At 42.1% G+C, this 25242-nt stretch overlaps 1 protein-coding gene across 6 annotated transcripts; it reads left to right on the top strand.

The window, feature by feature from the left end:
- Positions 1 to 1718: 1718 nt before the first annotated feature.
- On the top strand, positions 1719 to 25233 carry pax6b (paired box 6b). Of its 6 annotated transcripts, none has more exons than XM_052063498.1 (14): positions 1719 to 1893; positions 7881 to 8082; positions 10519 to 10572; positions 11100 to 11123; positions 12848 to 12978; positions 13263 to 13298; positions 13386 to 13601; positions 13928 to 14093; positions 17541 to 17699; positions 18477 to 18559; positions 18640 to 18790; positions 21642 to 21754; positions 21872 to 22013; positions 23758 to 25233. In XM_052063498.1, exons 2-14 carry the CDS (start codon positions 8070 to 8072, stop codon positions 23841 to 23843), a joined length of 1374 nt encoding a protein of 457 aa, XP_051919458.1. In that variant the 5' UTR covers positions 1719 to 1893; positions 7881 to 8069; the 3' UTR covers positions 23844 to 25233. The 6 variants fall into 6 exon arrangements, with proteins under 6 accessions (XP_051919458.1, XP_051919459.1, XP_051919457.1 ...); XM_052063499.1 differs by lacking the exon at positions 1719 to 1893 and adding an exon at positions 7534 to 7633; XM_052063497.1 differs by lacking the exon at positions 1719 to 1893 and having other exon boundaries at positions 7773 to 8082.
- The last annotated feature ends 9 nt before the right edge of the window (positions 25234 to 25242 follow it).

The raw sequence follows: 25242 nt of genomic DNA, 5'->3' as shown, positions 1-25242 counted from the left end.
CGGTGCGCAGCCGTGGTGACGGCAGAGGGAGAATGGCAGTGGACAGATTTGCGTTCACGCCTGATCAGCTCTTGGAGAGCGGGCGAGGGTAGGGTGGGGTGCAGGGAAAGGCAGCACCTGGCTTCCACCGCTGCAGCCCGTCTCTGTTTATTGACAGCCTGATAAGCACGGGGCGAGGGGCTGGAGGGGCGGAGGGTGGAGGGCGACCCGTGCGGTTTCCAGCGTGGATGTCGAGCACCCTGCTGCGTTGCACGGTACCGCCGCTCCTAATGGACGTCCCTGCAAATAATAATAATGGAGCTGGCAGACCAGACCTGACCGGCCAGTACCTGGCTGCGCGCCGCCCCCGGTGTGTGTCCTCTTCCTGGGAGACGGACGGTCGTCACGGTTGTCCATTTACACGCCACCTTGTTCAAATTGACACAAAACACGTCAGCTTGTGAAAGAGGCTCACCAGGCTTTTAGCCTCTCTCGCTAAAAGCCTGGGTCCTATTACAGGACCGGTTTATGCCGCACGGCAAAAAGGCAAAAAAAGAGGGGAAAGAAATCACCCGAGTCATCTGAAATACATGTTTATGATGACTTGACACCACCTGTACTCTCCACACTTGTTGCATACCGAGCATGCGCATATAAACCCATCTGTACACCCTGAGCAAAGATTTACGCAGAAAAAAGTATTTGAGTTTCGGTTGCACATAATCCAAATGTGTGAAACTAACAACTATCATTTGTTTGTTTTTGATAAACAGGCGGAAAATACATAGGTTTAACGCGTTTTAATCACGTGCATGTTCAAATTCAGTGAACCCAATGGATTTTTTTTTTCCAATATACTAAGTCATTTAGATGGATAGGATAAGAATATACAGATGCAAACATGTATACGGTGTGACAATTTAATCTCCCTCATGGGAGGAAGGTGTTTGTCTGTCTGAATCTGTTTTTCTCTCTATCTCAACAAACTATCGTTTTAATCCTCTCCATTTAATTTTTATTTCCATCAATACATACAGTACATCCATCCATCCATACATATATACAAGCCAGCCCCCCCCCCCCCCAAAAAAACCAAATAGATGGGTGGGATCTATCTATCTATCTATCTATCTATCTATCTATCTATCTATCTATCTATCTATCTATCTATCTATCTATCTATCTATCTATCTATCTATCTATCTATCTATCTATCTATCTATCTATCTATCTATCTATTCGTCCGTCTGTCTGATTGTCTTACAGGATCCAGTGTTTTACAATAAAAATAACAATAAAAACATCCATCGTACATTTGTGCGTTTTCTGGGGCACACCTATTATAATTATGATTATTATTATTATTGTTATTATTATTATTATATTTGGTTTTTGTTTTATGTTTGCAAATCTTTTGCCCATGTCCTCTCAAATGACACACCCCCATAAAGCTTATATTTCTCCAATGTGCGCTGCTCAATAAATGTAAAAAAATCCACATATCTCCATTGGTATTTCGAGACGTAACCATTCAAAGTAACGAACCGGATACCAACTTGTTCCAGCAGAGTGATTTGTGCAGGGTCCCACCCACGGGCCACGCTACCTCAACGCAGCACTTCCCCATTCTCTTCGCCCGGTGTCCCAGACGAGTCGTGACGTGACCTCCCGCCGCAGCCAATCACAGGACAGCTCGGCCTGATGCTGACGAGAAAGTTGCTGCACTGAGGCTCACTTTTTTTTCCTCCCACCTTGCCACTCTATCTCAGTGACATTTCCACTCGTCCCCGGATCTAAACTTGAGCACGTTTGTTATCGGAGGTCCACGCGGGAAACAACGCGGGGTGGGAAAAGAAGAAGCGACTTCACACAGACAGGATTCCGCCTATAGTCACATCCGTTGTTTGTCATCCGGTGAGTTTGATCTTACCTTCAAATTCAAGCGGTTGTTGTCGTTTTCAATGTTGTCTCTTTCACTAATTTGGTGATATTTTTTTCAAATAAAGGACGCCGATTGGCGTTTTAATGTCCGTCATGGGACACACACACACAAAACAAGCGAGTAAGTAGTTGCATTCACCCAGGAATTAGACGGGTGTCGCTCCTTGCATGCAGGCGCTCGTCAATTTGCGGCTGTAAGGCAACCTGGAAACGCAAAAAAAAAATTTTTTTTAAGTACATGCAGTTTGCGTTTCCCAAAAGACACACGTGTCACAGCAAAAATCAACATCACTGAAGAAGGCCTTCATTGGTCAGTCAGGTCGACTAGTGGCTGCAAGCATGTCCAGCCCGCAGTATTCGTGTGGTGAGACTGTGAGACTTTGTCAGGTTACTTCAGCGTTTGCTCCTGTCACGCGTGGCGGGCCGGTGCTGTGACAACATTAGCCCGCCTGCCTTTTGCCAGGAGAAAGCTTCTGCATGTGGAAATACAACCGTTTTAAATCATAAAAATAAATACATTATTAATAATGATAATAATAATAATAATAGTTGATGTGTTGTGCTTTGTTATTCACCACGCCAAACGAATTCCATGAACAGAAAGTCTCCCCAACATAGCAGATGATTTGGCTGTAATATTGTTGCTCCAACCTAATTAGTCATTGTTAAACGAGCAGATGTCTTCGTGGAAGCTTCCTTAGAATTCACAAATAACAATGCGATGATTGACAGGTCATTGGAGCAAACACACACATTTAAATGGCCATTTCCGAAGTTGATTGTTTTGAATTTGTTATAGTATTTATTAGTCAATAATAAGAATATTCATAATACTATAATGATGATGTATATAAAGAAATACATATAAATAAAACATCTGAACGAAACATTTGTCCATTTGATTAATTATTTGATTAAATGTAATTATATTAATATCCATAGAAACTACACATTTTTATGATAAATTCCGTATATATTATAATATATTAAATTGAAAAATAAATATCGGTGGCGTTTCGTTTGCAGTTCCTGCTCGTGGCTCCTGTCGCACTTTTTTTCCGGTCGATCTTGAATGTAAAAACAACTATCTTCATCAGACTTTCCTATTCAATTTCAATTTCGATGATGATCCACCTAAATAATTTCTGTTTTACGTTAGAAATTTGTCGAAAAGTGTTCACACAACCTCTGTTAAGATTGATTAACGATGCAGTATACGAGGTCTCCGCAAATTCTCAATGTTTTCTTTCTTCTTTTGGTGTCTTTCTTTTATTTGGATTTATTTGAAAAGTTTCCAGATGGAGGCGCAAAAAGCACATTGCCCGTGGGGGGAAATAGCAGCCCAGATTAGGCTTTCTTTTCAAGGCTTGACATTAGTTGCTAATCCGAATTGGGCTAATTGCTTTCCCAACATCAACCCATACAAGACCCCCCCCCCCCTCACCCTCTCCTCTTTCTCCCCCTCCTCAACTCTCCATTTGCTGCCCCACCAATTTACCTCAGTACATGTAGGAAATATTATGCTCACACTGTGCTAAACAGGCGGAGGCCCTATTGGCATGCAAGGTCTCTGCAGGCAGAGAAAGCGAGAGAGGAGACAAGGAATTAGCCAGTGGGGAGGATTTACAGCTTAACCAGGAGAAATCAATAACATGAGGTATTGTTTCCAAGGAAAACTACTTGACACACTAATGTGGGAGTGTGCGTGCGTGTGTGTGTGCGCGTGTCTGTATGTGTGTGTGTGTGTGCATGTGCGTGTGCGTGTGCGTGTCTTTGTCAGGGAGGAAGGTTAATAGACGGCTGAGTTTTTGACAGCTGCAGCCTTGTGACCACTGAGCCGCAAGAACACCTCGCACCGCGAAGGCAGACTATTTTTGTTTTGGGATGAATCTTGACATCAGAACATGAAATACGATGGCAACTAAAGCTAGCGCCGTCTTTGTCATGTACCGTCTCCTGATTACCGCAGCACATTAAGGTTCCGTTCGGATTGGTTACAGTTTGTTCTGTTATTGTTGCAGCGAGGGACGCGTCTTTCTCTTCAACTCCTCGTCAGTATTAGATATAAAAGCAGAGGCACACTAACAGGTGTAAGATAATATCATGTAATCGCTTTCTACCGTCTTTATTACCGATTTGTCTTACTGTTTATTGTGCATGTTAAATTGCTCCATGTACAGCACTTTGTAAGCAGCGATGGCTGTTTCAAAGTGCTCTATAAATACATTTGACTTGACTTGACTTGACTTACCCCGGTACAGGTATTTCAAGTAAAACATTCGATATATCGAAAGTATAGAAATAACTCTGTGATGCCGTGTAGTTCTACAAGTATATTGTTAAAAAGACGATATCGTTGTCCAAAGAAAGCAGTGCTCCAAACATTCCTTTTGAGGTCTTCCAGTTCTTGTTAGATTGTCACACAGCAAAAATTTCGAGCTAAATGTGTTTTTCTTAATTTTCTTTTACTTCTGCAAACCATATCTGCAGATATATTTTATTGATTTGCTTTTCTCTAGGTTGCTCTCATAGGCCACCTCAGTTTACTTGTCATTCAGGAGTTATGATAATTTTTTGAAAACAGCAATATATCATGCTCTCTTTTCTTCCTCTTCATATTATTATTACTATTATGATTATTATGATTATTATTATAACATTTGGACCTATTGGAGTTTCTTTGCAATTTCATTTGTTTCTAAAATTGCATATCGGACCAGTATGTGGCCCGCGAGCCGTAGGTCCCCAACCCCTGCTGAACCCCCTGGTCCAACAAGTGATCCATTCTGAATCCAATCAAATGCCAAGCAATCCTGCATTGTGTTAGCCAAATATCTCAGGGACAATGCTGATATCATTTCCCAGCATTCATTTAGTCGGATTTAATGCTGCTCTTGTTTCTCGATATTAGATATGATTGGGGCATACGTTGTGCATGTTTGCCTGATCGCAATACAGTATACCCAAAAAGAAAAAAAACGGCTATTTAATGCTAGAATTGATTTTTAAACAGGTAAGGATGACATGGATATTTGCTCATTAGTGTATGTTCACTGAAAGATGTTTTCAAATATTTTGCAAGGTATTTTTCTCGCTTTCTTAAAATTCTCCAATTCTAATACAATAAAGAAATCAGTGTAGATGTAAAGCCATGTGTGCACAGGTTTCCAGAAATAGGGTGTGTGTCTGTGTGTAGGGGTGGGGTGGGACGGTGGGGGCTTGTTGCATGGGCCTACTCTTGAGCCACCAGTCCAAGTGAGGAGAAACAAGGCAGCAAAAGGAAAGAAGCACCATGAATGTGCTCGTTTAGTTTACGGCTTGTTTGATGAAGGGGAATTGGCCAAAGTGTTGTTCCTCGCTGCGGGACCCTCACAGTGACAGTTTGGAGCCGCTCCTCTCAGCTCATTATCTCGCCGGCCCACTGAGGGCCCCCATTCAGACAAAACTCTCTCTCTCTCTCTCTCTCTCTCTCTCTCTCTCTCTCTCTCTCTCTCTCTCTCTCTCTCTCTCTCTCTCTCTCCCTCTCTCTCTGTGTCTGTCTCTCTTTCTCTCTCTCTCTCTCTCTCCCTCTGTCTCTGCCTCTATCTCTCTATCTCTCTCTCTGGCAGGGTCGTTTGTCTCCTTATTGAAGGCAGTCCGGAATGTGATGGTTGTTAGGCAGCCCTTTTTCACTTCCAAAGTGTTTTATTGATGAGCTCTGACTTCTCCCACTTTTTCACACGTCAAAGAAAGTCAAGTGTAGGCCTCCATGACTTCATTTCATCGTGGCATCCCACCCTCCCCTTCCCAAAAAGGAACATTTTCTCCCTTCCCCCTCCTGCATGCAAAGCCTTTTGCGCACGCCCCCCCCCCTCTTTGCTGCATGCAACTCTTCCTCTTAGGGTTCCCCCCTCCGCCATTTTGGGCGCAGAGGGGTTGCTTTTGGGGTGCGATGAGGTGTACCCTAATAAGGCTGCCATTCACCCAGCGCCGTTTTATTATCAGGGAGCGTGTGGCCATGGCTACACACTCATTTGCTCCACTTTTATTTACGCGTGCTATTTGCTGCATGTCAGGCCGCCGGAGTGACGTCGGCCTTTGCCGAGCAAATGTGTCCATAAAAAGCAGCCGAGCTTGCCTAAAGGCTGCGCTCTTTACGCACGGGTCCTCTTGTTGACAGCAGGGGAGAAGGAGGAGGTGGCTGGGTGGGTTATGGGGGTGGGGGTGGGGGGGGGGGGGTTTAACCCAAAAGAGTCAACAAAAGCACGTGGTGGATATATGTATTGGCTGCCTTCTTTTGCACTGGGATCTAAAAAAAATGCAATACGTGCAAGTTGTGACTTATAAAGCACGTTCATCCATTGGGAAAAAGGAATTCATTTTAGTTTTCGCGTTTGAATGTAAATGATACATTTGGAGGTTACATGTTAAATGCGGATCTTACAGTTTCAAGCAAGGAATTAGTAAAACAGGTTTGACACTACATTCAAAATATATACAGTACGTGGAAAATTAAAGGTCCTAAAGTTTACAAACGAATTTCTTTGGCTTGTGCGACAGCAGGAGAACCGCTACGGGTTACGATTCAGCAGGACAGTATTGAACTTCGGAAGCGCCTTTATTTATTTATTTTGGAGTAAACTTCAAAGTGTCCTCTCAATAAACATGTCAAGAAATTGTACACCAAGCTAATTAAAATATGCAACGCTTTAAATTTGAATTATCATTCGACCCATTATATTCAAGATATTATTCAATAGTTAAGAGAACTGTCAAAATTGATTGCAGGATATTACAACAAGGAAAGGTCATAAAATGCAACCAATCCAGATTTTACATGCTAAAGTCACAATTTGGTGAAATGCATAGAAAAAAAATGATGGCACAACTCTCAACTTTAATAAGTTTCGAGGACACAGACAGACACTCGAACGAGCTATTCAACGGCTGTCACTTGCTCCATAATGTCACTAAAATGTATGAAGTGTAAAATGGAGTGATGTAGTATGTGCAATATTCAGACAATTATAAATCTTATTCTTTGTAATGATAGTGCATCTTTAATTTTTTAGTATACTTTTTTTTACATTATAAGAAACATACAAATGCCTCCATTTTTTTAAATGTTTGTAGTCTACTAATCTCTTCTGCATTGCTCACAGTAATCGCACCGTCGTTTCATCCCATCAGATTCTTCACAGACTTAATAATAATTCACCTTTGCTTTTGCTTCCTGGACAGGATGATGACGTAATGCCTTGATGCCTTTTCCCCAAAAAATATTATTTCATTCGTATTGTACATATGTATAGTTCCCTCTCGTGCACTTCCGTGGCTTAAGCAGTGTCCCACTTCCTTTTTTCTTTTTTTCTTTTTGCAATATTCAGCAAGTGAACGCATAGTCCCATTTGCATGCACGGGTCTGATTAGAGGGGTTTGAGGGGAGTGGGGGGTGAGGCAAGGGGAGGTGGGGGACAGACCCCCCCCCCCCCCCCCCCCCCACCCCTTTTTTTTCCTCTCACTGTGACTCGGCCCAGTTTCCCGCTTTTGGCTGTGGCGCTGGGGTGGGGGTAGTGGTGGGGTGGGTTGATGTTTATGTGTGTGTGTGAGTAAGGGGGGGGGGGGTGATGATGACAGAGGTCGGGTCGCGCTAATGGGCCAGTGAAGAGCGGCGGAGCAGGAGGAAGGAGCACATACATTAATACACTTGTTCTCCCTTCTCCAATCAGCATAGGTGTGTTCATTCTTTCTTTTAGCCCGCACCTCCTCCTCCTCCTTCCTCCACGACTCCCCCTTGCTCTCTCTCTCTCTCTCTCTCTCTCTCTCTCTCTCTCTCTCTCTCTCTCTCTCTCTCTCCCCTCGCTTCCCCACTCTCTCTTGCCCACCCTCTCATTCGCTCTCTCCCACGCCAGCGCACATCCACGCCAAACTCACTGCGTTCTGACATTTGAGTTCACTGTCAATCTCTGTCTGCTTCGCAGGGATATCCCCTCCGTCTCCTTCTCCTCTCCAGCACCCTTTTGGAAACTAATTTTTTTTTCACCCGACTTTCACTTCCAAGAGAGAAGACCGTTTATCATCGTGGGTGTTTTTTCCCCCCTTATTATTTTTCTTTCTCTGTGTGGGCCGCGGACAAACAGGCTGCATAGTTTGGATTTGACAGCGACAGGATGCCCCAAAAAGGTGAGTTTATTTTTTTAATTCTCTTTATCTCTTCCTCACTCCTAAAAGCATGTTTATGTTTCTTTGAGTAATGTTTAATAGTCATTTAGTTTCTGGATTAACTTTGCGAGGTTTTCCGGCGCAGCCAATCGCCTTTTACTTTTTTTTTTTTTTTTTTTACCAATTCAACCTGCTCCATTTTGCCGTTTTTCGAAGGGAATAAAAAAGCCACGTTGAGCCAGGCCAGTGATCATCTTGGAGAATTGGACGCAATGACCCGTTGAGAAAAGGCGTCAAATTGATTCATGCCGACCACTCAGCCAAGAGTTTACTTGCAGAAAAAAAGGGCAGCAGTGGCCCCCTTTAGACTGATTAACAATAAAAAAAATACATTCCCTGAAAATATTGTTTTATTTGCAAACTTCATTTCCAATCAAATAAAAAACGTTCATTTTAAGATTTTTTAATGAACATTTGCACCAAATATTGTCACTGTGACAGAGCAATCGCGGCTATGTGCACCTTTATTTAAATAGTAGTTACTTTGATGCAGTCAAAAATAAACAAAAGTAGCTGCTGAGACAAATTCGTTTATTTGTCGTATTTTTCCAAATAAAAATCATAATTACTGCAATCTGCAACAATAAATATAGGTAGTCAAATGCATTTTTCTACTAAAAAGCCTGCTTTTCCATGAAGGTTTGTACAAGAGGCATCTGCCTGTGAAAGCAGTGTGTTTCACACTTTACAGCCTTAAGCCACTTGCAAAAAACAAACAAACAAACAAACAAGTGAGGCCTGCGTCCATGCACTTTCCGTCCGTGTGTGTGCGTGCGTGCGTGCGAGTGTGTGTAAGCGTGTGGGTGCGCGCGCGCGTGTGTGTGAGAATGTAATCATATTGAATTAAGACATCGTTGTTCCGGATTAGCGTGGCAAAAGAAATGCAGATTAGATGGTATAGTTCACCCCGGGAACAACAACGTTTGAGCTTTCGACCTTAAATAAATGATTAACCACATGCGCCATACGAGCTTCAAGGCTCCTTGTCCTTCACTAAAAGAAGTTTTTTTTATTGCTATATTTATAATAAGCATTTTAGATGCGTTATGATGGCATTTGATAACATTTCGCATTGTTTTCAACGTGCTCGTGTGTGATGGAATTTTCAATGTGATTAATGACTGAGCAAGTGCAGCCGGCTTGCTATGAGGCCATTTTATTCGTGACCACAACACCACTCTGCATGAAGAAAAAAACTTCTCCCTCAATGCCCCACCCGACACAATTCACCCCCACTTTTTTTTCCTTATCTGTCCCCCACCAAATGAAAAGCTTCTTCTAATGCATTTGTCTTTCCCCAATTGAGCGCCCTACTGCGCTCTTGTGTTCCTGGACGCGCTTTACAACCGCCACCAAACAAGCGCCACCAAATATTGAACCGCGAGAAATAATTCTGTTTCTTCTATTTGCAATTTAAAAAAAACACACCAAACAAAAACAGCATTCACACTGTGGTTACACCGGGGTCACGGTCGCATGTGTGTGTGTGTGAATGGTCCCGAAGGGGGTTGGATGCGTGCCTCCGGCTCTTTGTATTAATGTGAACTTGTTGGTGTGTTTAGTTGGGAAGCTGTGCGTGTTTGTAGCGGCCTAGACCGAGCTGTCGCTCCGGGTTTGAGGGAGCCTCTGAGGGGCTGCATTGTTGATGACTGGACACCCCCCCCCCCCATCCCGAGCCTGGTCGCTTTATGTTCTAGCACTGTCAATGCACACTTTCAGGGTGGAATGAAGTTAGTAAAAAAAATAAAATAGAAACCCATACTGTGTCAAACTCAAGGCCTTTGGGCCCGTCACAGCCTGGAAATAATGCGCATTATTTAGACGTGAAAAGATTTTACAATCAAATGTTGTCTTATGAAAAAAAAACCAATTTGGACGACAGATGTAAATTTGGATGTCTTCATCGGCCATTGACTACTGCATTCAAAACGACTAGTCGGTGAAAAAAAAGCCTCGACTCTGAATGAGGGAAAATAGGAGCGTCGTGCTTTCCCAAGTGAAGGTGTGGCCGGGGTGAAAATGAATTTGACACTTTGAATGAAATGAGGGGGCACTTATACTCCATCGGTATAGCTTTGGCTCTGCTAATGTCTTGTTTTGCTCTGTCCTATAGGGAGGCATTAAGTAGTGAAAACGGCAGATGATTGACTAAATTGTAATACAGTGGACAGTCAACTCTGTTTCCAGGCAAGTTTAATATACAAAAATACAAACATTCAACACAAACGAGGCTGCTAAACTGCACTAAATAATTACCAGAAACAATTAAAATAACAAGGAAGGAGATGATTTTTTAAAAAGTGTGTATTTAGAAAATGTGTTATTGTGTGTGTGTGTGTGTGTTTTTTTTTTAATGTGATACTAATGTGTTTTTATGATCTTCCATGTGACACTTAGAGTACCACAATCAAGCCACGTGGGAATCTGGCGTAGCTTCAATGATGCAAAACAGTAAGTTTTGATTTTTAAATTCTTTATTTGCTGTTTTAATTGTGAGTGTTTGCATGGCGGAAGAAACGCACCCTGACATTACGGCTCTGGTTGTTATGGTGCATAAAAAAGAGTGTTTGCATGACTGACAAGGGACGTATATTGTCATTTATTTGACAGCCATTTCATGCTGATATTATTATTATTTCTGGCAATGAAAGTTATTATTGAACAAGACGGAGAAAGCGGGGGTGGGCTATTTTCTTTCTGCTTGAGTTGTTATTAAATAATTGCACCGGCGCCTGCATTAGCGTTAACGCCGTCTGCGGCTACGCTTGCATGAAACATGATTGCGAAGGAAGAATTTCTTTATGCAAATGAGCGCATCATTTCCAACTCGCACGCACAACATACACACGTGGCTAAACCGGAAGTTGCGCCTTCTTGAAGTCGGGCCCTTGTGCGTTGAATGCTGTCTAATTCCTGGTGACAAACAACAAGTAAAAAAAGGTTAAACATGAACGTTTTCTCTCTTGCTGCTGGACAAGAGGTGTATGACATCTGTGATGAAGGTGTGTGCAATAACTTTATTACATTACATCCTCCATATGCACTCGTGTATGTGCTGTAATGTGTGCGGCAAAAAAAGAAAAGAGAAAAGGTTTGGATGTGAGGAGCGGCGGGGGGAGAACAAGGAGTGTTGCCTATGTATGCATAACGATTCGCTCTTTTACGCACGGACCAATATGGCTTTGGCGCGTGATGTCTGCCACGAGGAGAGGGGGTTGGTGGGGGGGGGGGGTCTTCCACGGGCCTACGGGTTGTCCAGAGGTCGCGCCGGGCCTCGCTCGTCTTTTGTGCCTAATAACTCCTGGGTGTACGTGGCGGGGGACGTCCAAAACGACACCATATGCTTTGCCGCAATAGACTGCAAGGCGCGTAATCAGCACCAGCGGGCACTTGGGGGAATTGAGCCCTGATTAAGACTTACGTGACAGCTTTTATCGATCCGAAGTGTTTTTCTTCGGATGATTTATGTGAAATTATGACATCGGTGAAGGCGCCGTAACGCGGCCTAACAAGTCCGTTAATTCCGCCTAATCCTGGAATTAACAATGAACAAGACGGATGATAGTGGATTTAGCATCAATCACATCCACGCATGATGGAAGATTATTACACGAAGCGGGCAAAAGGGGATGCGGGCCCTTTTTTATTTTGGATCCTGTCGAGAAACACACAAACATGGCTGCATGTGTGCATTTGTTGTCAAATACAAACAGGGGATGCGAAGAGCTGAGAGGGGAGGGGCGTTAGGGGGTTAAGGAAAAAAACCCCACTACATGTCACTTTTAATATGTTAAGAATCCATGCGCGCCTTCGTTTGTGTGACCGCGCGCAGCCCCCCACCCCCCAACCCTCAGGCCACCTTAAAAGCAAAGTCTCCCCTCGGAGGGTAAACGAGTAGCGTCCAATTGGCTCTGAGTGATATCCAAATGCAGACAGAAAGGGTCGTTTTTATCATGCTACTATTTGTCGTGACGATGCGATTTCGCAGCGCGGGAGCCGTGTCACAAAGTGACGTGGCTGCCACAAAGTGCTCCAACTGATCTTTTCAATTAGCCTCCCGTGCATGATCCGAGGCGACTTCCGCCCATTCCCAGAAATTAAGCTCAAACTTGACGTGCGGCAAGCTTTATTTTCAAGACAAATGTCAGCCAGGCTCATCATATTTGCTTCCCCCCCTCGTCTATATTTGGAGCTTATTTATGGCTAAGGAGCCCTGGCTCCACGAGTCAATGTAGCGGCAGGCAGCGCAGAGGAAAGAAGGCAGCAGGCGCTGACACGGAGCGCGGGGCGGCCACTCGCGGGAGTCCACGCTCCCTTTCGGCTTCAGGTTTGCGGGGCTCCCAACTATTTCCACATCCTTGACAACCAGACATTTCAGTCGTAACACGACTCTTAAAAAAACAAGAAAAAACTTTTGCATGCTTTTGGACTTGTACCTTTGATACGACAGCATAGTGAACCCGATATTTTCATTTTACTGTCAAGGATGGAAAACGGTGCCGATGTTTTACGCTGGGCGGCTTTATTGTGCTGTTTGCAAGACAACATGTGCATGTTTTTTTAAAGGCAGAGTCGCGCACAACAGACGCCGTTAATGCATTATAATTTACTACCTTTTTTTGTGTTGCGAGAATAAACCGAGTTTTGTTCGTCGTTCTCCATGCTCGGTGTTTAAAAAAAAAAAGAAAGAAAAAAAGTGTGATTGGGCTCTCGTGTGCCCACGTAGGTCACAGCGGCGTCAACCAGCTCGGTGGCGTGTTCGTCAACGGCAGACCGCTGCCCGACTCCACCAGGCAGAAAATCGTAGAACTCGCCCACAGCGGTGCTCGACCCTGCGACATCTCCAGGATACTACAGGTGGGCAACTCGCTCCCATTGAAGTCGTTTTATTTTGGTGTTTTTTAATTTTATTTGATTTTTATTTGATAATTTTTTATTTTATTTTATTTTATTTTTTTACATTTTAGCCTCAAAGCAGCTTGTACGCAGGCAGTGCGTACACGCGAGCGTTGTGCTATTCTTTGGACACTGGAGAAAGGAGAGGAAGATAAAAAAAAAAGACATGCCTGCTCAGAAAAAAAATAGATTTATTATAGAAAATGCCTAATGTACCATTCAAGGCATATTTTCTGTGTTTATAGACCCATGATGAAGTCCAAGTGGTGGACAGTGAAAAGGTGATAATGACTTGAACGCCATCACAAGACATTCCCCGGATAGTCCTAAATAATGGATGTGAATTGTGTCTTTTGATCTCCATCCAGGTGTCCAACGGCTGCGTGAGCAAAATCTTGGGCCGCTACTATGAGACGGGCTCCATAAGACCGCGGGCCATCGGCGGCAGCAAGCCTCGGGTCGCCACGCCGGAAGTGGTCGCCAAGATCGCGCAGTACAAGCGGGAGTGTCCGTCCATCTTCGCGTGGGAGATCCGCGACCGGCTTTTATCGGAGGGCATCTGCACCAACGACAACATACCCAGTGTAAGCGCGCAAACACACGAGCGAACACACACACACACACGCACGCGCGCGCACACACACACACACACACACACACAGACACACACACACACACACAGACACACACGAGCATAAATTGCGTGCATGATTGCATTAGCTCCATCTGATGACTTTTGTTGTGTTTGTGCGCGCAGTGCGCATCCAACCATTCACTCGTATTCACGCTCAATGCAAAGTGCGCGCGCGTCAGCCAATTAGCAGTCGCCTCCGCTGCGCGCGCATCCTTTACGCACACTTTTACGCGCACCTTCTCCTCTCATCCGCGCCTTGTTGGGACCCCCTTTCAGGTGTCATCGATAAACCGAGTCCTCCGCAACCTGGCGAGTGAGAAGCAACAGATGGGCGCAGATGGCATGTATGACAAGCTGAGGATGCTCAACGGTCAGACAGGAAGTTGGGGGACCCGGCCCGGCTGGTACCCCGGAACATCGGTGCCGGGCCAGCCGAATCAAGGTGAGCCCCACCCCCCAAAATTATTCTATTGCGTCGCTTCCGGTTCCAAACAATTAGGCCCGAGCGTGCTCATACGCGGCCTCAATGCCTCCACTGTCCCCAGCGTGGACGTGCGTGACAGCGGCGAGGTGTGCGTGCACAAAGGAATGTTTCCGTCCACACGCAATGACGGCTGATGGGAAAAACTCCTCCGCGCAACGTGTAATTGCTCATTAGCGGGGGCCTTTGTCTCGCTTTCTCTCTGTCTGTCTCCCTCCCTCTCCGTTTGTGACGGCGCGGAAGAAGGCGAGCCCGACGGCAGGGCCTTCAAATGCAAACCAAATAAATTGCTTCTCTCGATTTAGATCGCCGAAAAAGTGGACGTGGCGCAAGTGAGGCGCAGCAAATAATCATTTGCTTAATTGTTTGGAGCGTCACTCGGACACGTGGTGGGGGCTATTAACGATCACGAAAGCGGAAACGATCACATTAAGCACCATTCATTATCGCTCTTATCATTATTATTACTATTTTAAGATGTGTATGTGGATATATGACGACGATCATTAGAAACGCAGAACGTTGATGTAGCAGTTTGGCACAATTACGCACGTTATAATCTACTATTTGGATTCGTTATTGAAAAAGAAAAACATGTCAATAATAATAATAATAATAATAATAATAATAATAATAATAATGTTTTGAAAAGCTCTACTACAGAATACTACTACTTGAATACGGCCTGTGACCAAGTGGTCTGCTGTTCGATTCCTCATCGCGACAAAAAAGGTGATGTAATGAGTTGCAGCCCCTCCCCGCCCCAAGGTGCGGTCGAACACGGCAGTCCCACTTTAATTGGAATCAATGAAATGTGTTTAATGCAGAGGAAAATTTGTAATGTAATTATAAAATGCACCAATAATAAAATACACCACTCCTACGAACAACAACAACAACAACAACAATAATAATAATAATAATAATAATAATAATAATAATAATAATAATAATAATAATTAATAATAGCAATGCAAATAGTCATTATAATAAATAAAACTATATAACCCCTAAACGTTATTTTGGACAAAACAACACAAAGCTGGGTCAAATTGAACTTAGTGTGTAGCTCTAATTTTCTTTTTTTTTTTTTTTTTTTTTACTCAAATTGAGTTGTTTTTGAACCAGCATAGTTTTCAGACTGCATACCTGTAACCGACCAATAAAAAAGTCCGAATGCTGTTGTTAAAAAAATTAAAAACAAACCAAAGAAAATCTATAAAACCCACTGCTAGTATTACGTAGGCCCACGATAATCACGTTGCATTCAAATCAAAACCACCAAAACATAATAATAATAATAACAATAATAATAATAATAATAATAATAATAATAATAATAAAAATAATAATAATAATAATAATAATAATAATAATATAAATGGGCTCCAAGTGTTCATAATAAAACCCCATAAGACGATCGCAATGTGTTGCTTTCTCCATAGCTTTAAATCTCGTCTATAGGATTTAGGCTGTCATTTTCCGTTTCACTTTTAAGCGGTTTCTCAAGAATGTTTTGATCGGGCTCCAGCGGCTGAAAGGTGCCGCAATTGCATCGCTATGTCTTTATTCCCTCTTTTTTTCCCACCTCCTTTTTGTGTTGCTGCTTTTCCGCCTCAGTGGCTGAGACGCCGCGGTACTAAAGAATACGTTTATTTGCCGACGTTTTTTTTTAAGCAAAGAAAAAAAAATCCATCTAGTATCGTCACCGGGTCTGGCCCACGGATAATAGCTGCCCCCCTTTTATCCTCATACACAGTAATGGCGAATATAGGCTACTTGTGTGTCTCTTATTTGATTTGATGTGCAGGAACCTTTGCACACTCACTTTCTCGACGTGATAATGATGTCCAACAAGTGGGCAGACATTAGTCGATAAGCCTTTTTTGGGGGGGCGGGGGGGGGGTGCCGCCTTGCCCTCCTCGTGGTAGTGAATAGATTGGCCTTATTTTGGGGTTGTTTGGAGGGGTGAGTGCAAGGGAGGGCTTGCATGCTCTCGCCTCACTCATTTGTTTCCAATTGAGGACAGAAATCCTGAGTGGCGTGGACGTGATTAATGATGCTAGTGGCGAAGGGTTAACACACTGGACTCAAAGCTCTCCCCTCGAACACAATGGCAAAAAGACTGCGGCCTGCGCAGCTCCAGTGGGAGAGGATCCCTTTGTCATCCACCCCCTCCAAGCGCACATATATTACACCCACCGCGGACTGGCTGCTCGTCCCTGCCTGTGTCCACCGTTTAATGGTTTCCCTTTACTCCTCGAGCCATTGTATCGGCCTGAAAAGCCTCCTCCGCTATTCAAAATAAAGTTGGTGGTCACCTCAATGGATACACTGACGCCCATATGGGAACCACCATTGAGCGTGTGGGTGCGTTTGTGTGTGTGTGTGTGTGTGTGTGTGTGTGTGTGTTGGGTTTTTTAAAAACATGTCTGTGAAAAGAGGCCGGTCACGTCTTGCCACATTTCTCTTCACACTTTTGACAACATGCAGCATTGTGGCGGATTAAGTTGAACATCCCAAACCTGTTCTTGTTCCCACAATATTTTATCAACAGGACAGTGACAGATCTGACACGACCCACTGTAAGACATACTTCACATTTAGTTTGTAAAAAGAAATAGTCCTGCTTTTAACTTCGCTGATGAATGACGATGGTGTGCTGCTACAGTGGTTTAGCTCAGATTATTAATTGTCACACAAGTTTACTGCTGATATTACAGGCCACAAGTCACGTGGAAGAGCTCATCTCCTTTTATTTACAGTGCTACTTTTTGCAAGTGTTAAAATAAGTTAACCAATGTAAAATATATACATGATTAAAAAAACAAACTGTACCTTAAATTATGGCAACTATTCTTTTCACAACACTCATGGCCAGTGCTTATGTTCACGTAAATATTACCAATCCCCCACCCTCCCCCCAAAAAGGCAAAGAAAAAAAAACACGGACACAATTAAATTCTTTGACGCTCGCTGAACTGCATTCTGCTGCCAGCTTACACTGAAAAAACACAACTTGTGTTTTTTGGGGGCGGGGGGCTAAAACGGTAATTTAAGTTGGAACAACTACAAAACATACACTACTGTATTAACATTCATGATAGCACTGTTAGTTAGCACAACAAAGCAAGCAAGCTGTTTGCTCCAAAACAATTGGCTGAGTTTTTTTTGAGCAACTTGTTGAACTGACTTGAAATTGTGATTTCACTCAATCACTCTAAAATTCCTTCGAAAAAGCCAGTGAATGATTTCTACATATAAAACCCAAAGAACGACATGTACAATTTTTAATAAGCACATTGTGATTTTTTTTTCAAGATTGAATTTGTGTGAGTATGTTTGAAAACAACTTCGAAAATCAGGCTATTAGTCTGATGATGTGTTTTCCTTCCGCCCTCTTCACAGACGGGTGCCAGCCGCAAGACGGTGTCGGAGAAAACACAAACTCCATCAGCTCGAACGGCGAGGACTCGGAGGAAACTCAGATGCGCCTGCAGCTCAAGAGGAAGCTGCAAAGAAACCGCACCTCCTTCACACAGGAGCAGATCGAGGCGCTGGAGAAAGGTGCTAGCATCACACACTTATCCGGCTGCAATCATATATGTATATATATATATATATATATAAGAGAGATGTTTTATATATACATATATATACAGTTTTACATATACAGCTTTGGGGGGAAAAAAGAGAAAAAAAATGATTTGGTGTTTTAACATCTTCATTTACTGAAAATAAATGCTGTCTTAAACCAGGTATTCTCAAACATTGTACACCAAGTACAGTACCACCTAAAAATATGAGCACAGCCATCAGGACCAACTTTAAAATAAAGTAATGCAGTAGCCTTAAGTGTTCACCAAAATAAGACTCCCAAAAAGTGTGTTTCATGCCTCGTAATTGCAAGCTTTACATTATGCAGAGCTTGAAGGGTTCTTACACAGGAGAAAAAAAAGTACTAAAATAATACTTCAAATTCAATGTATTGCATATAAAAGTTGAATGAATAAAGGCACCAAAAATGTAAGTTGAGAAATAATTATTTGATGATCATATGTAAATATATATTGTACTTAAAAGTGAAATACAACTCAACTGTGTACTTCTGTCCTGATTCTTTTGTGTACCACAAAGGGTACTTGTACCACAATTTGAGAAACACTGCAGTCTAAATCACGATAGTTCAACTGACAATCAAAGCAAAATGTTGTTTCTAAATATGTACTGAAAAAAAAGCAAAATCCAAGAAATGAATCAGTTTGTCGTGGTCTTCTCAGCCGTATCTGTAATTTTTTGTTCTTTTCACCATATATGTACTCACGCTCAATGTCGATATTGCAGAATTTGAAAGAACTCATTATCCGGACGTGTTTGCACGAGAGAGACTAGCAGCCAAAATTGATCTTCCGGAAGCGAGAATACAAGTGAGCATCCATTTAGCTGGATTTCTTGCTTGCCGCTTGAACGAGTCACGTTGACTAAGAGACCGCGGTTGCCTTCGCAGGTGTGGTTCTCCAACAGGAGAGCAAAGTGGAGGCGGGAGGAGAAGCTTCGCAACCAGCGTCGACAGGCCAGCAACTCCTCCAGTCACATTCCCATCAGCAGCAGCTTCAGTACCAGCGTGTACCAGGCCATCCCGCAGCCCACCACACCTGGTACTTACACTAACGCCTGCTTAACTTTCAGTACAGGTGTCCAGAAAAAAAAAGAGTTAACTGCTGATAATGTGACAGTGGAAAGCCAATAAAGCACTCAGTTTTCAACTTTAATGACGATGGAGTAATGGCTTGTGTCGCAGATGCGGCCCACACAAATCTGACTTTAACATTCTTGAGTGCCGTTCATGTGGAAATAAAAAGCCACCATTAATATTCAAACGTAAAGGCAATAAAACACTTGAGTCTTCACTTTAAAAATGTCCGCCTAATGAGTTGCATCCTACATGAGTTACATGCAAATGTACCTCCTGTATTGAACATTAACGTCTCTTTCAGATTGTCACACACGAGTAAAAATAATTAATATCACAACATAAAATAAGTTATAATCATAATCACAAATGCATCTTGAAATCGGAACTTTTATGATGTTTAGGGCCGTAACTAATGATTATTTTAATAATCGATTTATCTGTCGATACCAGTTCAAGGTGTACTCTGCCTACTGCCCGAAGACATTTGGCATTGGTTGCAGCATGCCCTTGACCCTCGTGAGAATAAGCGGCTCGCATAATGGATGAATGGATAATCTTGATTATTTTGTCGATTAATCGGTTTAACAGCACATTATATTTTCCAACCCTTTTATTAAAAAAAGGACATTATACACATTATACAAACCAAAAGTTGTGAAAATATCACGGTTAAGGGTAAAGTATGAGCCTTAATGGAGACTTCTTCTTACTTTTTCTTTTCTGATTGATATAAAAATGATTTAGTAGATATAAACACATAACGGGGTAGGACTAGATAAGTTTTTTTTACTTCATCCTACTCCCTTGAACATAATAACTGTTGAATGAAGACTGATTTCTTTCTTTTTACTTTTTTATCTACCTTATTTTCTGTCAAATTATTACTGTATATGTTTTATGTTCAATAAACAAACAAACAAACAAACAAGCAAACATTAAAAGTGAAAAAAATGAACAAACATAATAATGATTCAGTTTCTGGTTTGGTCTGTAAATTCTGTCAAAAAATCGGCAAAAATGCTAATCGTTGATTTCCAAAGTACCACATTTTCCGCACTATAAGGTGCACCGAAAAACATTCCATTTCCTCAAAGGCCGACAATGTGCTTTATAATACGATGCACCTTATATATATGGATCAAGATGCTGATTTCTTGCATGTGGTATTTTAAATGTTCTGTAAAGCGCTTTGTTACATTTGCAGCAGTTGTGAGAACTCTATAGAAATAAAGCAGCATTGTATTGTATTCCCTTTAGCGTAGCTCCATCTAGTGGATGCATAATGCAAGAGCACCCTCTATTATAGCTTCTATTCTGTGTGTCTTATAATGCGGTGCGCCATATATTTAAAAACAGTTTCAAAATTGGCCATTCATTGAAGGTGAACTTAATACTGCGAAGCAAGCGCCTTATAGTACGGAAAATACGGTAAAAGCAGATGCTTGCAAATGTCTTGTTTTGAAACATCACAAAAATTTTCAGTCTGTTTTCATGGAGGACTGGAGAATTCGGAGACTGTTTACTGTTGGGAGGCTGAAGAGGCCTTTAAACAATTCATTAAATCTCAATAATAATTCTCAATTTATTTGATAAGTGATTAGCTGTTGATTAATCATTGCACCTCTATTAGAGCATTCTTAACTAAAGTGAAAACCAGACACTATGTAAACCAATAAACACTGTCGTCTCATCAAGGTAGCAATGAGTTGTGTTCCCATTGTGTGACGTTTCCAAAGTTGACCAGTGCTTAACTCATTCACTCCCAATGACGTTTTTAAACGTCTTTAAGGACTTGGTCTAGAATTGGCTGGTACTGAATGAGTTATAAGTTTACCATAACAAACAAAATAAATTCCTGCTGAAACTTGACAACGCTGACACACCACTTACTTCATTTGCAGTGCTTTTTTTTTTCTTCACACTCCTTGTGCTTTTGGAGAAATTGTAGCAATAAAGACAAAGGGGAAAAAACATGATGCTCGTTGAACTGAGGTATCAGTGGTTAAATTTTTAAAAAATATTTTACATTTTTTTTAATGATATGAGAAATTCCACTGTAAATACGGGGTGTCCATATAAAACCTACATTTGAACATATTTATTACAAAAGCAATCCCCAGAATTGTAAATAAACATATAAAGCTCCAGGGCTGTTTCACTAATTTTCAGCGCAGACCATGTAGACCTCATCATATTGTTCCAAATACACAACAAATCGATGGAAAACGAGTCATGAATTAGAAGTCAAGTCAACTACTTCCACCAACATACATTTTATCTTGAAAAGGGCACTGTATGAAAAACATGCTGAATTTGCAATTTTGGCTCAGACTGCAGCAATATTTAATATTTAAAATATTCTTGACTTTGCTGCTACCCCAAAATATACAATTATTCCATTCTGCCTTACTGCCATTTGTACAGCATCATTCAATCAAGTTTAGTATAGTGATTCTTTTTATTGTTGTCACACTCCAAATTTGTTATTTTGAGCATACATTACAAAAAAAAAAAAGTAAACTGCTTTAATATCCGGTAAGGAACCACATTTAAATTGTTGGTTTAATGGCATACTTGCCTGGAGTAATTTTTAAACATTTTTGGAAAACAAACACAACAAAGAGGAAGAATCCAGCTGCCTTGATTCACCTTTGAGGATGACCTGGAAGACTGAGAATCTTAATCTCAAAATAAACAAACAATTAAACAAAGAAAAACAGTAAACATTTCAATTTTCATAAATTAGCCTGGTAGCATGTTGCCAGTTGCCCATCCCTGTTCTAAAATGCTTTTATTCTCTCCTGTCCCTCTAGTGTCGTTCACCTCGGGGTCCATGTTGGGCCGAGCCGACTCAGCCCTCACCAACACCTACAGCGCACTGCCCCCAATGCCCAGCTTCACCATGGCCAACAATCTACCTATGCAAGTAAGTGGAAATAAAGCTCAGCAGCACAAGTGCGTGCTCACAGGCCCGACAATCTATTGCAAACGGACCCGACTACTGAGCTAATGTCCACATTCTCCCCCTTCCGTCCACTTTTAGCCCAGCCAGACCTCCTCCTATTCCTGCATGCTGCCTACCAGTCCGCCTGTGAACGGGCGCAGCTACGAAACATACACGCCCCCGCATATGCAGGCACATATGAACAGCCAATCAATGACCACTTCTGGTACCACCTCAACAGGTAGGCCGACAGTTCATTGTTTACCCACCATGCCCGACCCGGGGTGAGGGAAAATGAAGTAGCCGTGGTGGCGGTGCGCCAGTCATCTGCCAACCTCCCTAATTAGGCGCTACTACATCATGTATATTTCATTTGCTTTTGGATTGAGCCCATAGTTTAGTTCCGGTCCATTAAGGGGGGGGGGGGGTGACGGGGGTGTGCCGCACGCAGACATATATATACTACTTATAGACGTGAGCACTAAATGGCGCAGAAGCACATTTCCTCTGTGCTAAATTGCTAATTAACGTGATTCATTGGCGCTTGTACTCACTGTTTAAATGCCAGCGCGTGTGCGGCCTACACTTTTACGGAGCCTGCTCGCTCACCTGTTTGCTAGGCGCCGCAAGCCTAACGGCAGTTGACTTTGGACAATAGGCAGGGTACAACCTGGACTGGTCGCCGGGCAATTGCCAGACAGACATTGACACCTATGGACAATTTTGAATCTTAACCACCTATAAAACGCACAAAAACCCACACATGCAAACTTTTCATGGGGAAGTAAGGATGGGGGAATTTTGAAGATGCATCTAGCAATTTCTGGAGTGCTTATCCTCATTAGGGTCGCATGTGCGCTGGAACTGATTCCATTGGCGACCAGTCTGGGGTACACACTGGACTGGTCAGCAGTCAATCGCAGGGAATTTTGCAGATGCATAATACTGTGATCTCACAAGCTACTAAACACATGTATGTCCAAGTGGTTTTCTTTTAAGACAAAATGTGGAGTAGTCATTGAAAATGGACACTTGCCACTTTGGTGGTATTGAACGTTATTTCTTTGGGCAACAAATTCTGCTGAAGGAATGCGATGCATGCACGTGGTGTGGCCTACGAGGACAATGAGTACCGTGTGCAGTGTCAATATCAAAGAAGATGTGACCAAAGATTTGGCTTGATTATTTTCATTTTAGTTTTATCTTGTCGATTCCAAAATTTTGATTTTTTTCTGCCTGACCTTATATCACTCGGCAAGTTAAGCTCATTCAGCGGAGTTTCAAATCAATACTCCCCAATGAAATGAATGGAGAAACCAACAAAAATGGTTTTCCTCTACATAACTCTTAATTCACCATTTACACCAATGCGTACGAGTTTGGAGAATATTTCACCTCATCCTGAGTATCTGGTCCAAAATGAGTCTAGTTTCACTTTTTTTGGCATATTGTAAGCTCTTTTACAAGTATTAAAGGGTACATTAAGTAAAAAATCTTGATGACAATAATATGTTCTGTGCTCCCCTAGCCTGCAGATGTTATTCTGATTAATAGTGCATTTGTGGAATATAAATTCAGCAGAAAAATCCACCCGTTTTTAATCCATCTCAGGGGACGACTGCAAATGACATCACAGTGCCCAAGGGCTCAAGTTACGACCTTCACGGCTCACCTGTTTGCTGGGTTTGGTCATGTGACATTTTCAAGCTGAGCCCTTTGGCACTGTGATGTTATTTGCAATTGACAGCAAGTGGTAAAATGGCTGCCCCCTGAGATGGATAAAAAAACAAACATTTAATTTTTTTTCTGCTTAATTAGGATTCCACAATCACAGAGTGTCATATTTAGGGCAGGGGTAGTGCATAGAACATGTTGTAAAGAACATTTTTGACCTGACTTTAACATATTCATATTTATATGTCCAAAATACTTGGCATGTAGTTTGTGTCCTTTTTTAACTGACTCACATCTGTCTTTGTGTGTAGGACTCATCTCTCCTGGAGTGTCTGTCCCAGTGCAAGTCCCAGGGAGCGAGCCTGACATGTCTCAGTACTGGTCTAGACTACAGTAGGGAGAAGAGCTACTTCACCTTATGAGCTCCAACGTGGACCTCCTCATATCCACACTCCACACGCACACACATTCAGTATACACAACAGAAGAGGAGGATGCGGACTTGCGTTGTTGCACCGGGCACATTCAAACGAGGACTAGGATTAAAAAAACAAAACAAAAACAAACGGACCTCCGCAAAAGTGCCCGGTGTTACATTTTTATGGAACAACAGCAACAAAAAAAACTTGCAGTTTTTTTTTTTTTTTTTTACTATTTCCAGTCATTGTTTCCTATTTTTCTTTCTGGTGTGTTAGAAAATGGCCATTTTGTATGTGAATATGAACGATCAAGTGCTGATAGATGGACTACTAGGAAACCATGTTGTCGACACTCTGCCATGACTATCTTTTAATGTGCTTATATCCAGACGCTCTGTGCATGGACACTGTTGCATATCATGAATGGAGGGAAGACTCTGAAAAACTATTTATTGTCCCCACGAGGAAGAGGCTGCAGTCACACACACACACTTACACACACACACTCACACACACAGATGGCTATCTCAAGCGATCCAACTGGGACCTCCGCCGCATCCCGCGAGGACCAATGTGGAACCCTGTAGTCTGTAAATGGTAGACTGCGTCTTTGCTCTAATTTTTTTTTGTTTCTTGTCCAAATGTAAAGTACCTGTCTTCCCTCAAGAGAGAGAAAGAAAAAAATCTCCAATAAAAGTTGATTTCATTTATAACCCCCTCCTTCTTCCCCTACCAAGAATATTCTATCAATGTTCCATGCATCATAAAGTACATTTCTTTAGGGTCAGGTACAATTTGTCTCTTAGCTATAGTTGTAATATAGTGTCCTATGGTCAAAAAAAATGTGTGCAACTAGAAATATTTAATTCCTATAATTATGATTAAACATTGCTTGACAGAGTTTTAAACTTAAGTGTTTGGCAGTTGTTTACAAGTACATATCAGATGTAATCATTGTTGATTGTAAAACAGACCAAAGCCTTTGTATTTCATCTAGTACACAATGTTTTATTTTTCAAGATATTAAGTCTTGTGTTGCAACATTTTGTAAACACGTCTTGGGTTCGACGACATCGGCTTCGAGTTTGTACGACTGCGGCGGAGCCCCGCGGTCCTTATTTATAATTGAAGACCATGGGAGTTTTTTTTTTCTCTCGCATCATCTGTCATGCTCTTTTACTTTTGTTCTATTTTATTTTCATGTCGGTGTGTATGTAGAACATGGACACATATGGGGTTTACGTCTGGGCAAATGGAGATAAAAATGTCGACACACTGTCTCTTTAAATATTTCAATTTAATTTTATTTAAAATGGAGCTTTCTAAATGTATTTTGTGAAACTATAAAAAACATTTTGTACAGTAAAATTGTGTCTG

The sequence above is a fragment of the Hippocampus zosterae genome, chromosome 4 (assembly GCF_025434085.1).
Source record: "Hippocampus zosterae strain Florida chromosome 4, ASM2543408v3, whole genome shotgun sequence".
NCBI classification, from domain to species: domain Eukaryota; kingdom Metazoa; phylum Chordata; class Actinopteri; order Syngnathiformes; family Syngnathidae; genus Hippocampus; species Hippocampus zosterae.
Note: the sequence above shows the minus strand (reverse complement) of the source record. Positions and strands in the feature narration are given on the sequence as shown.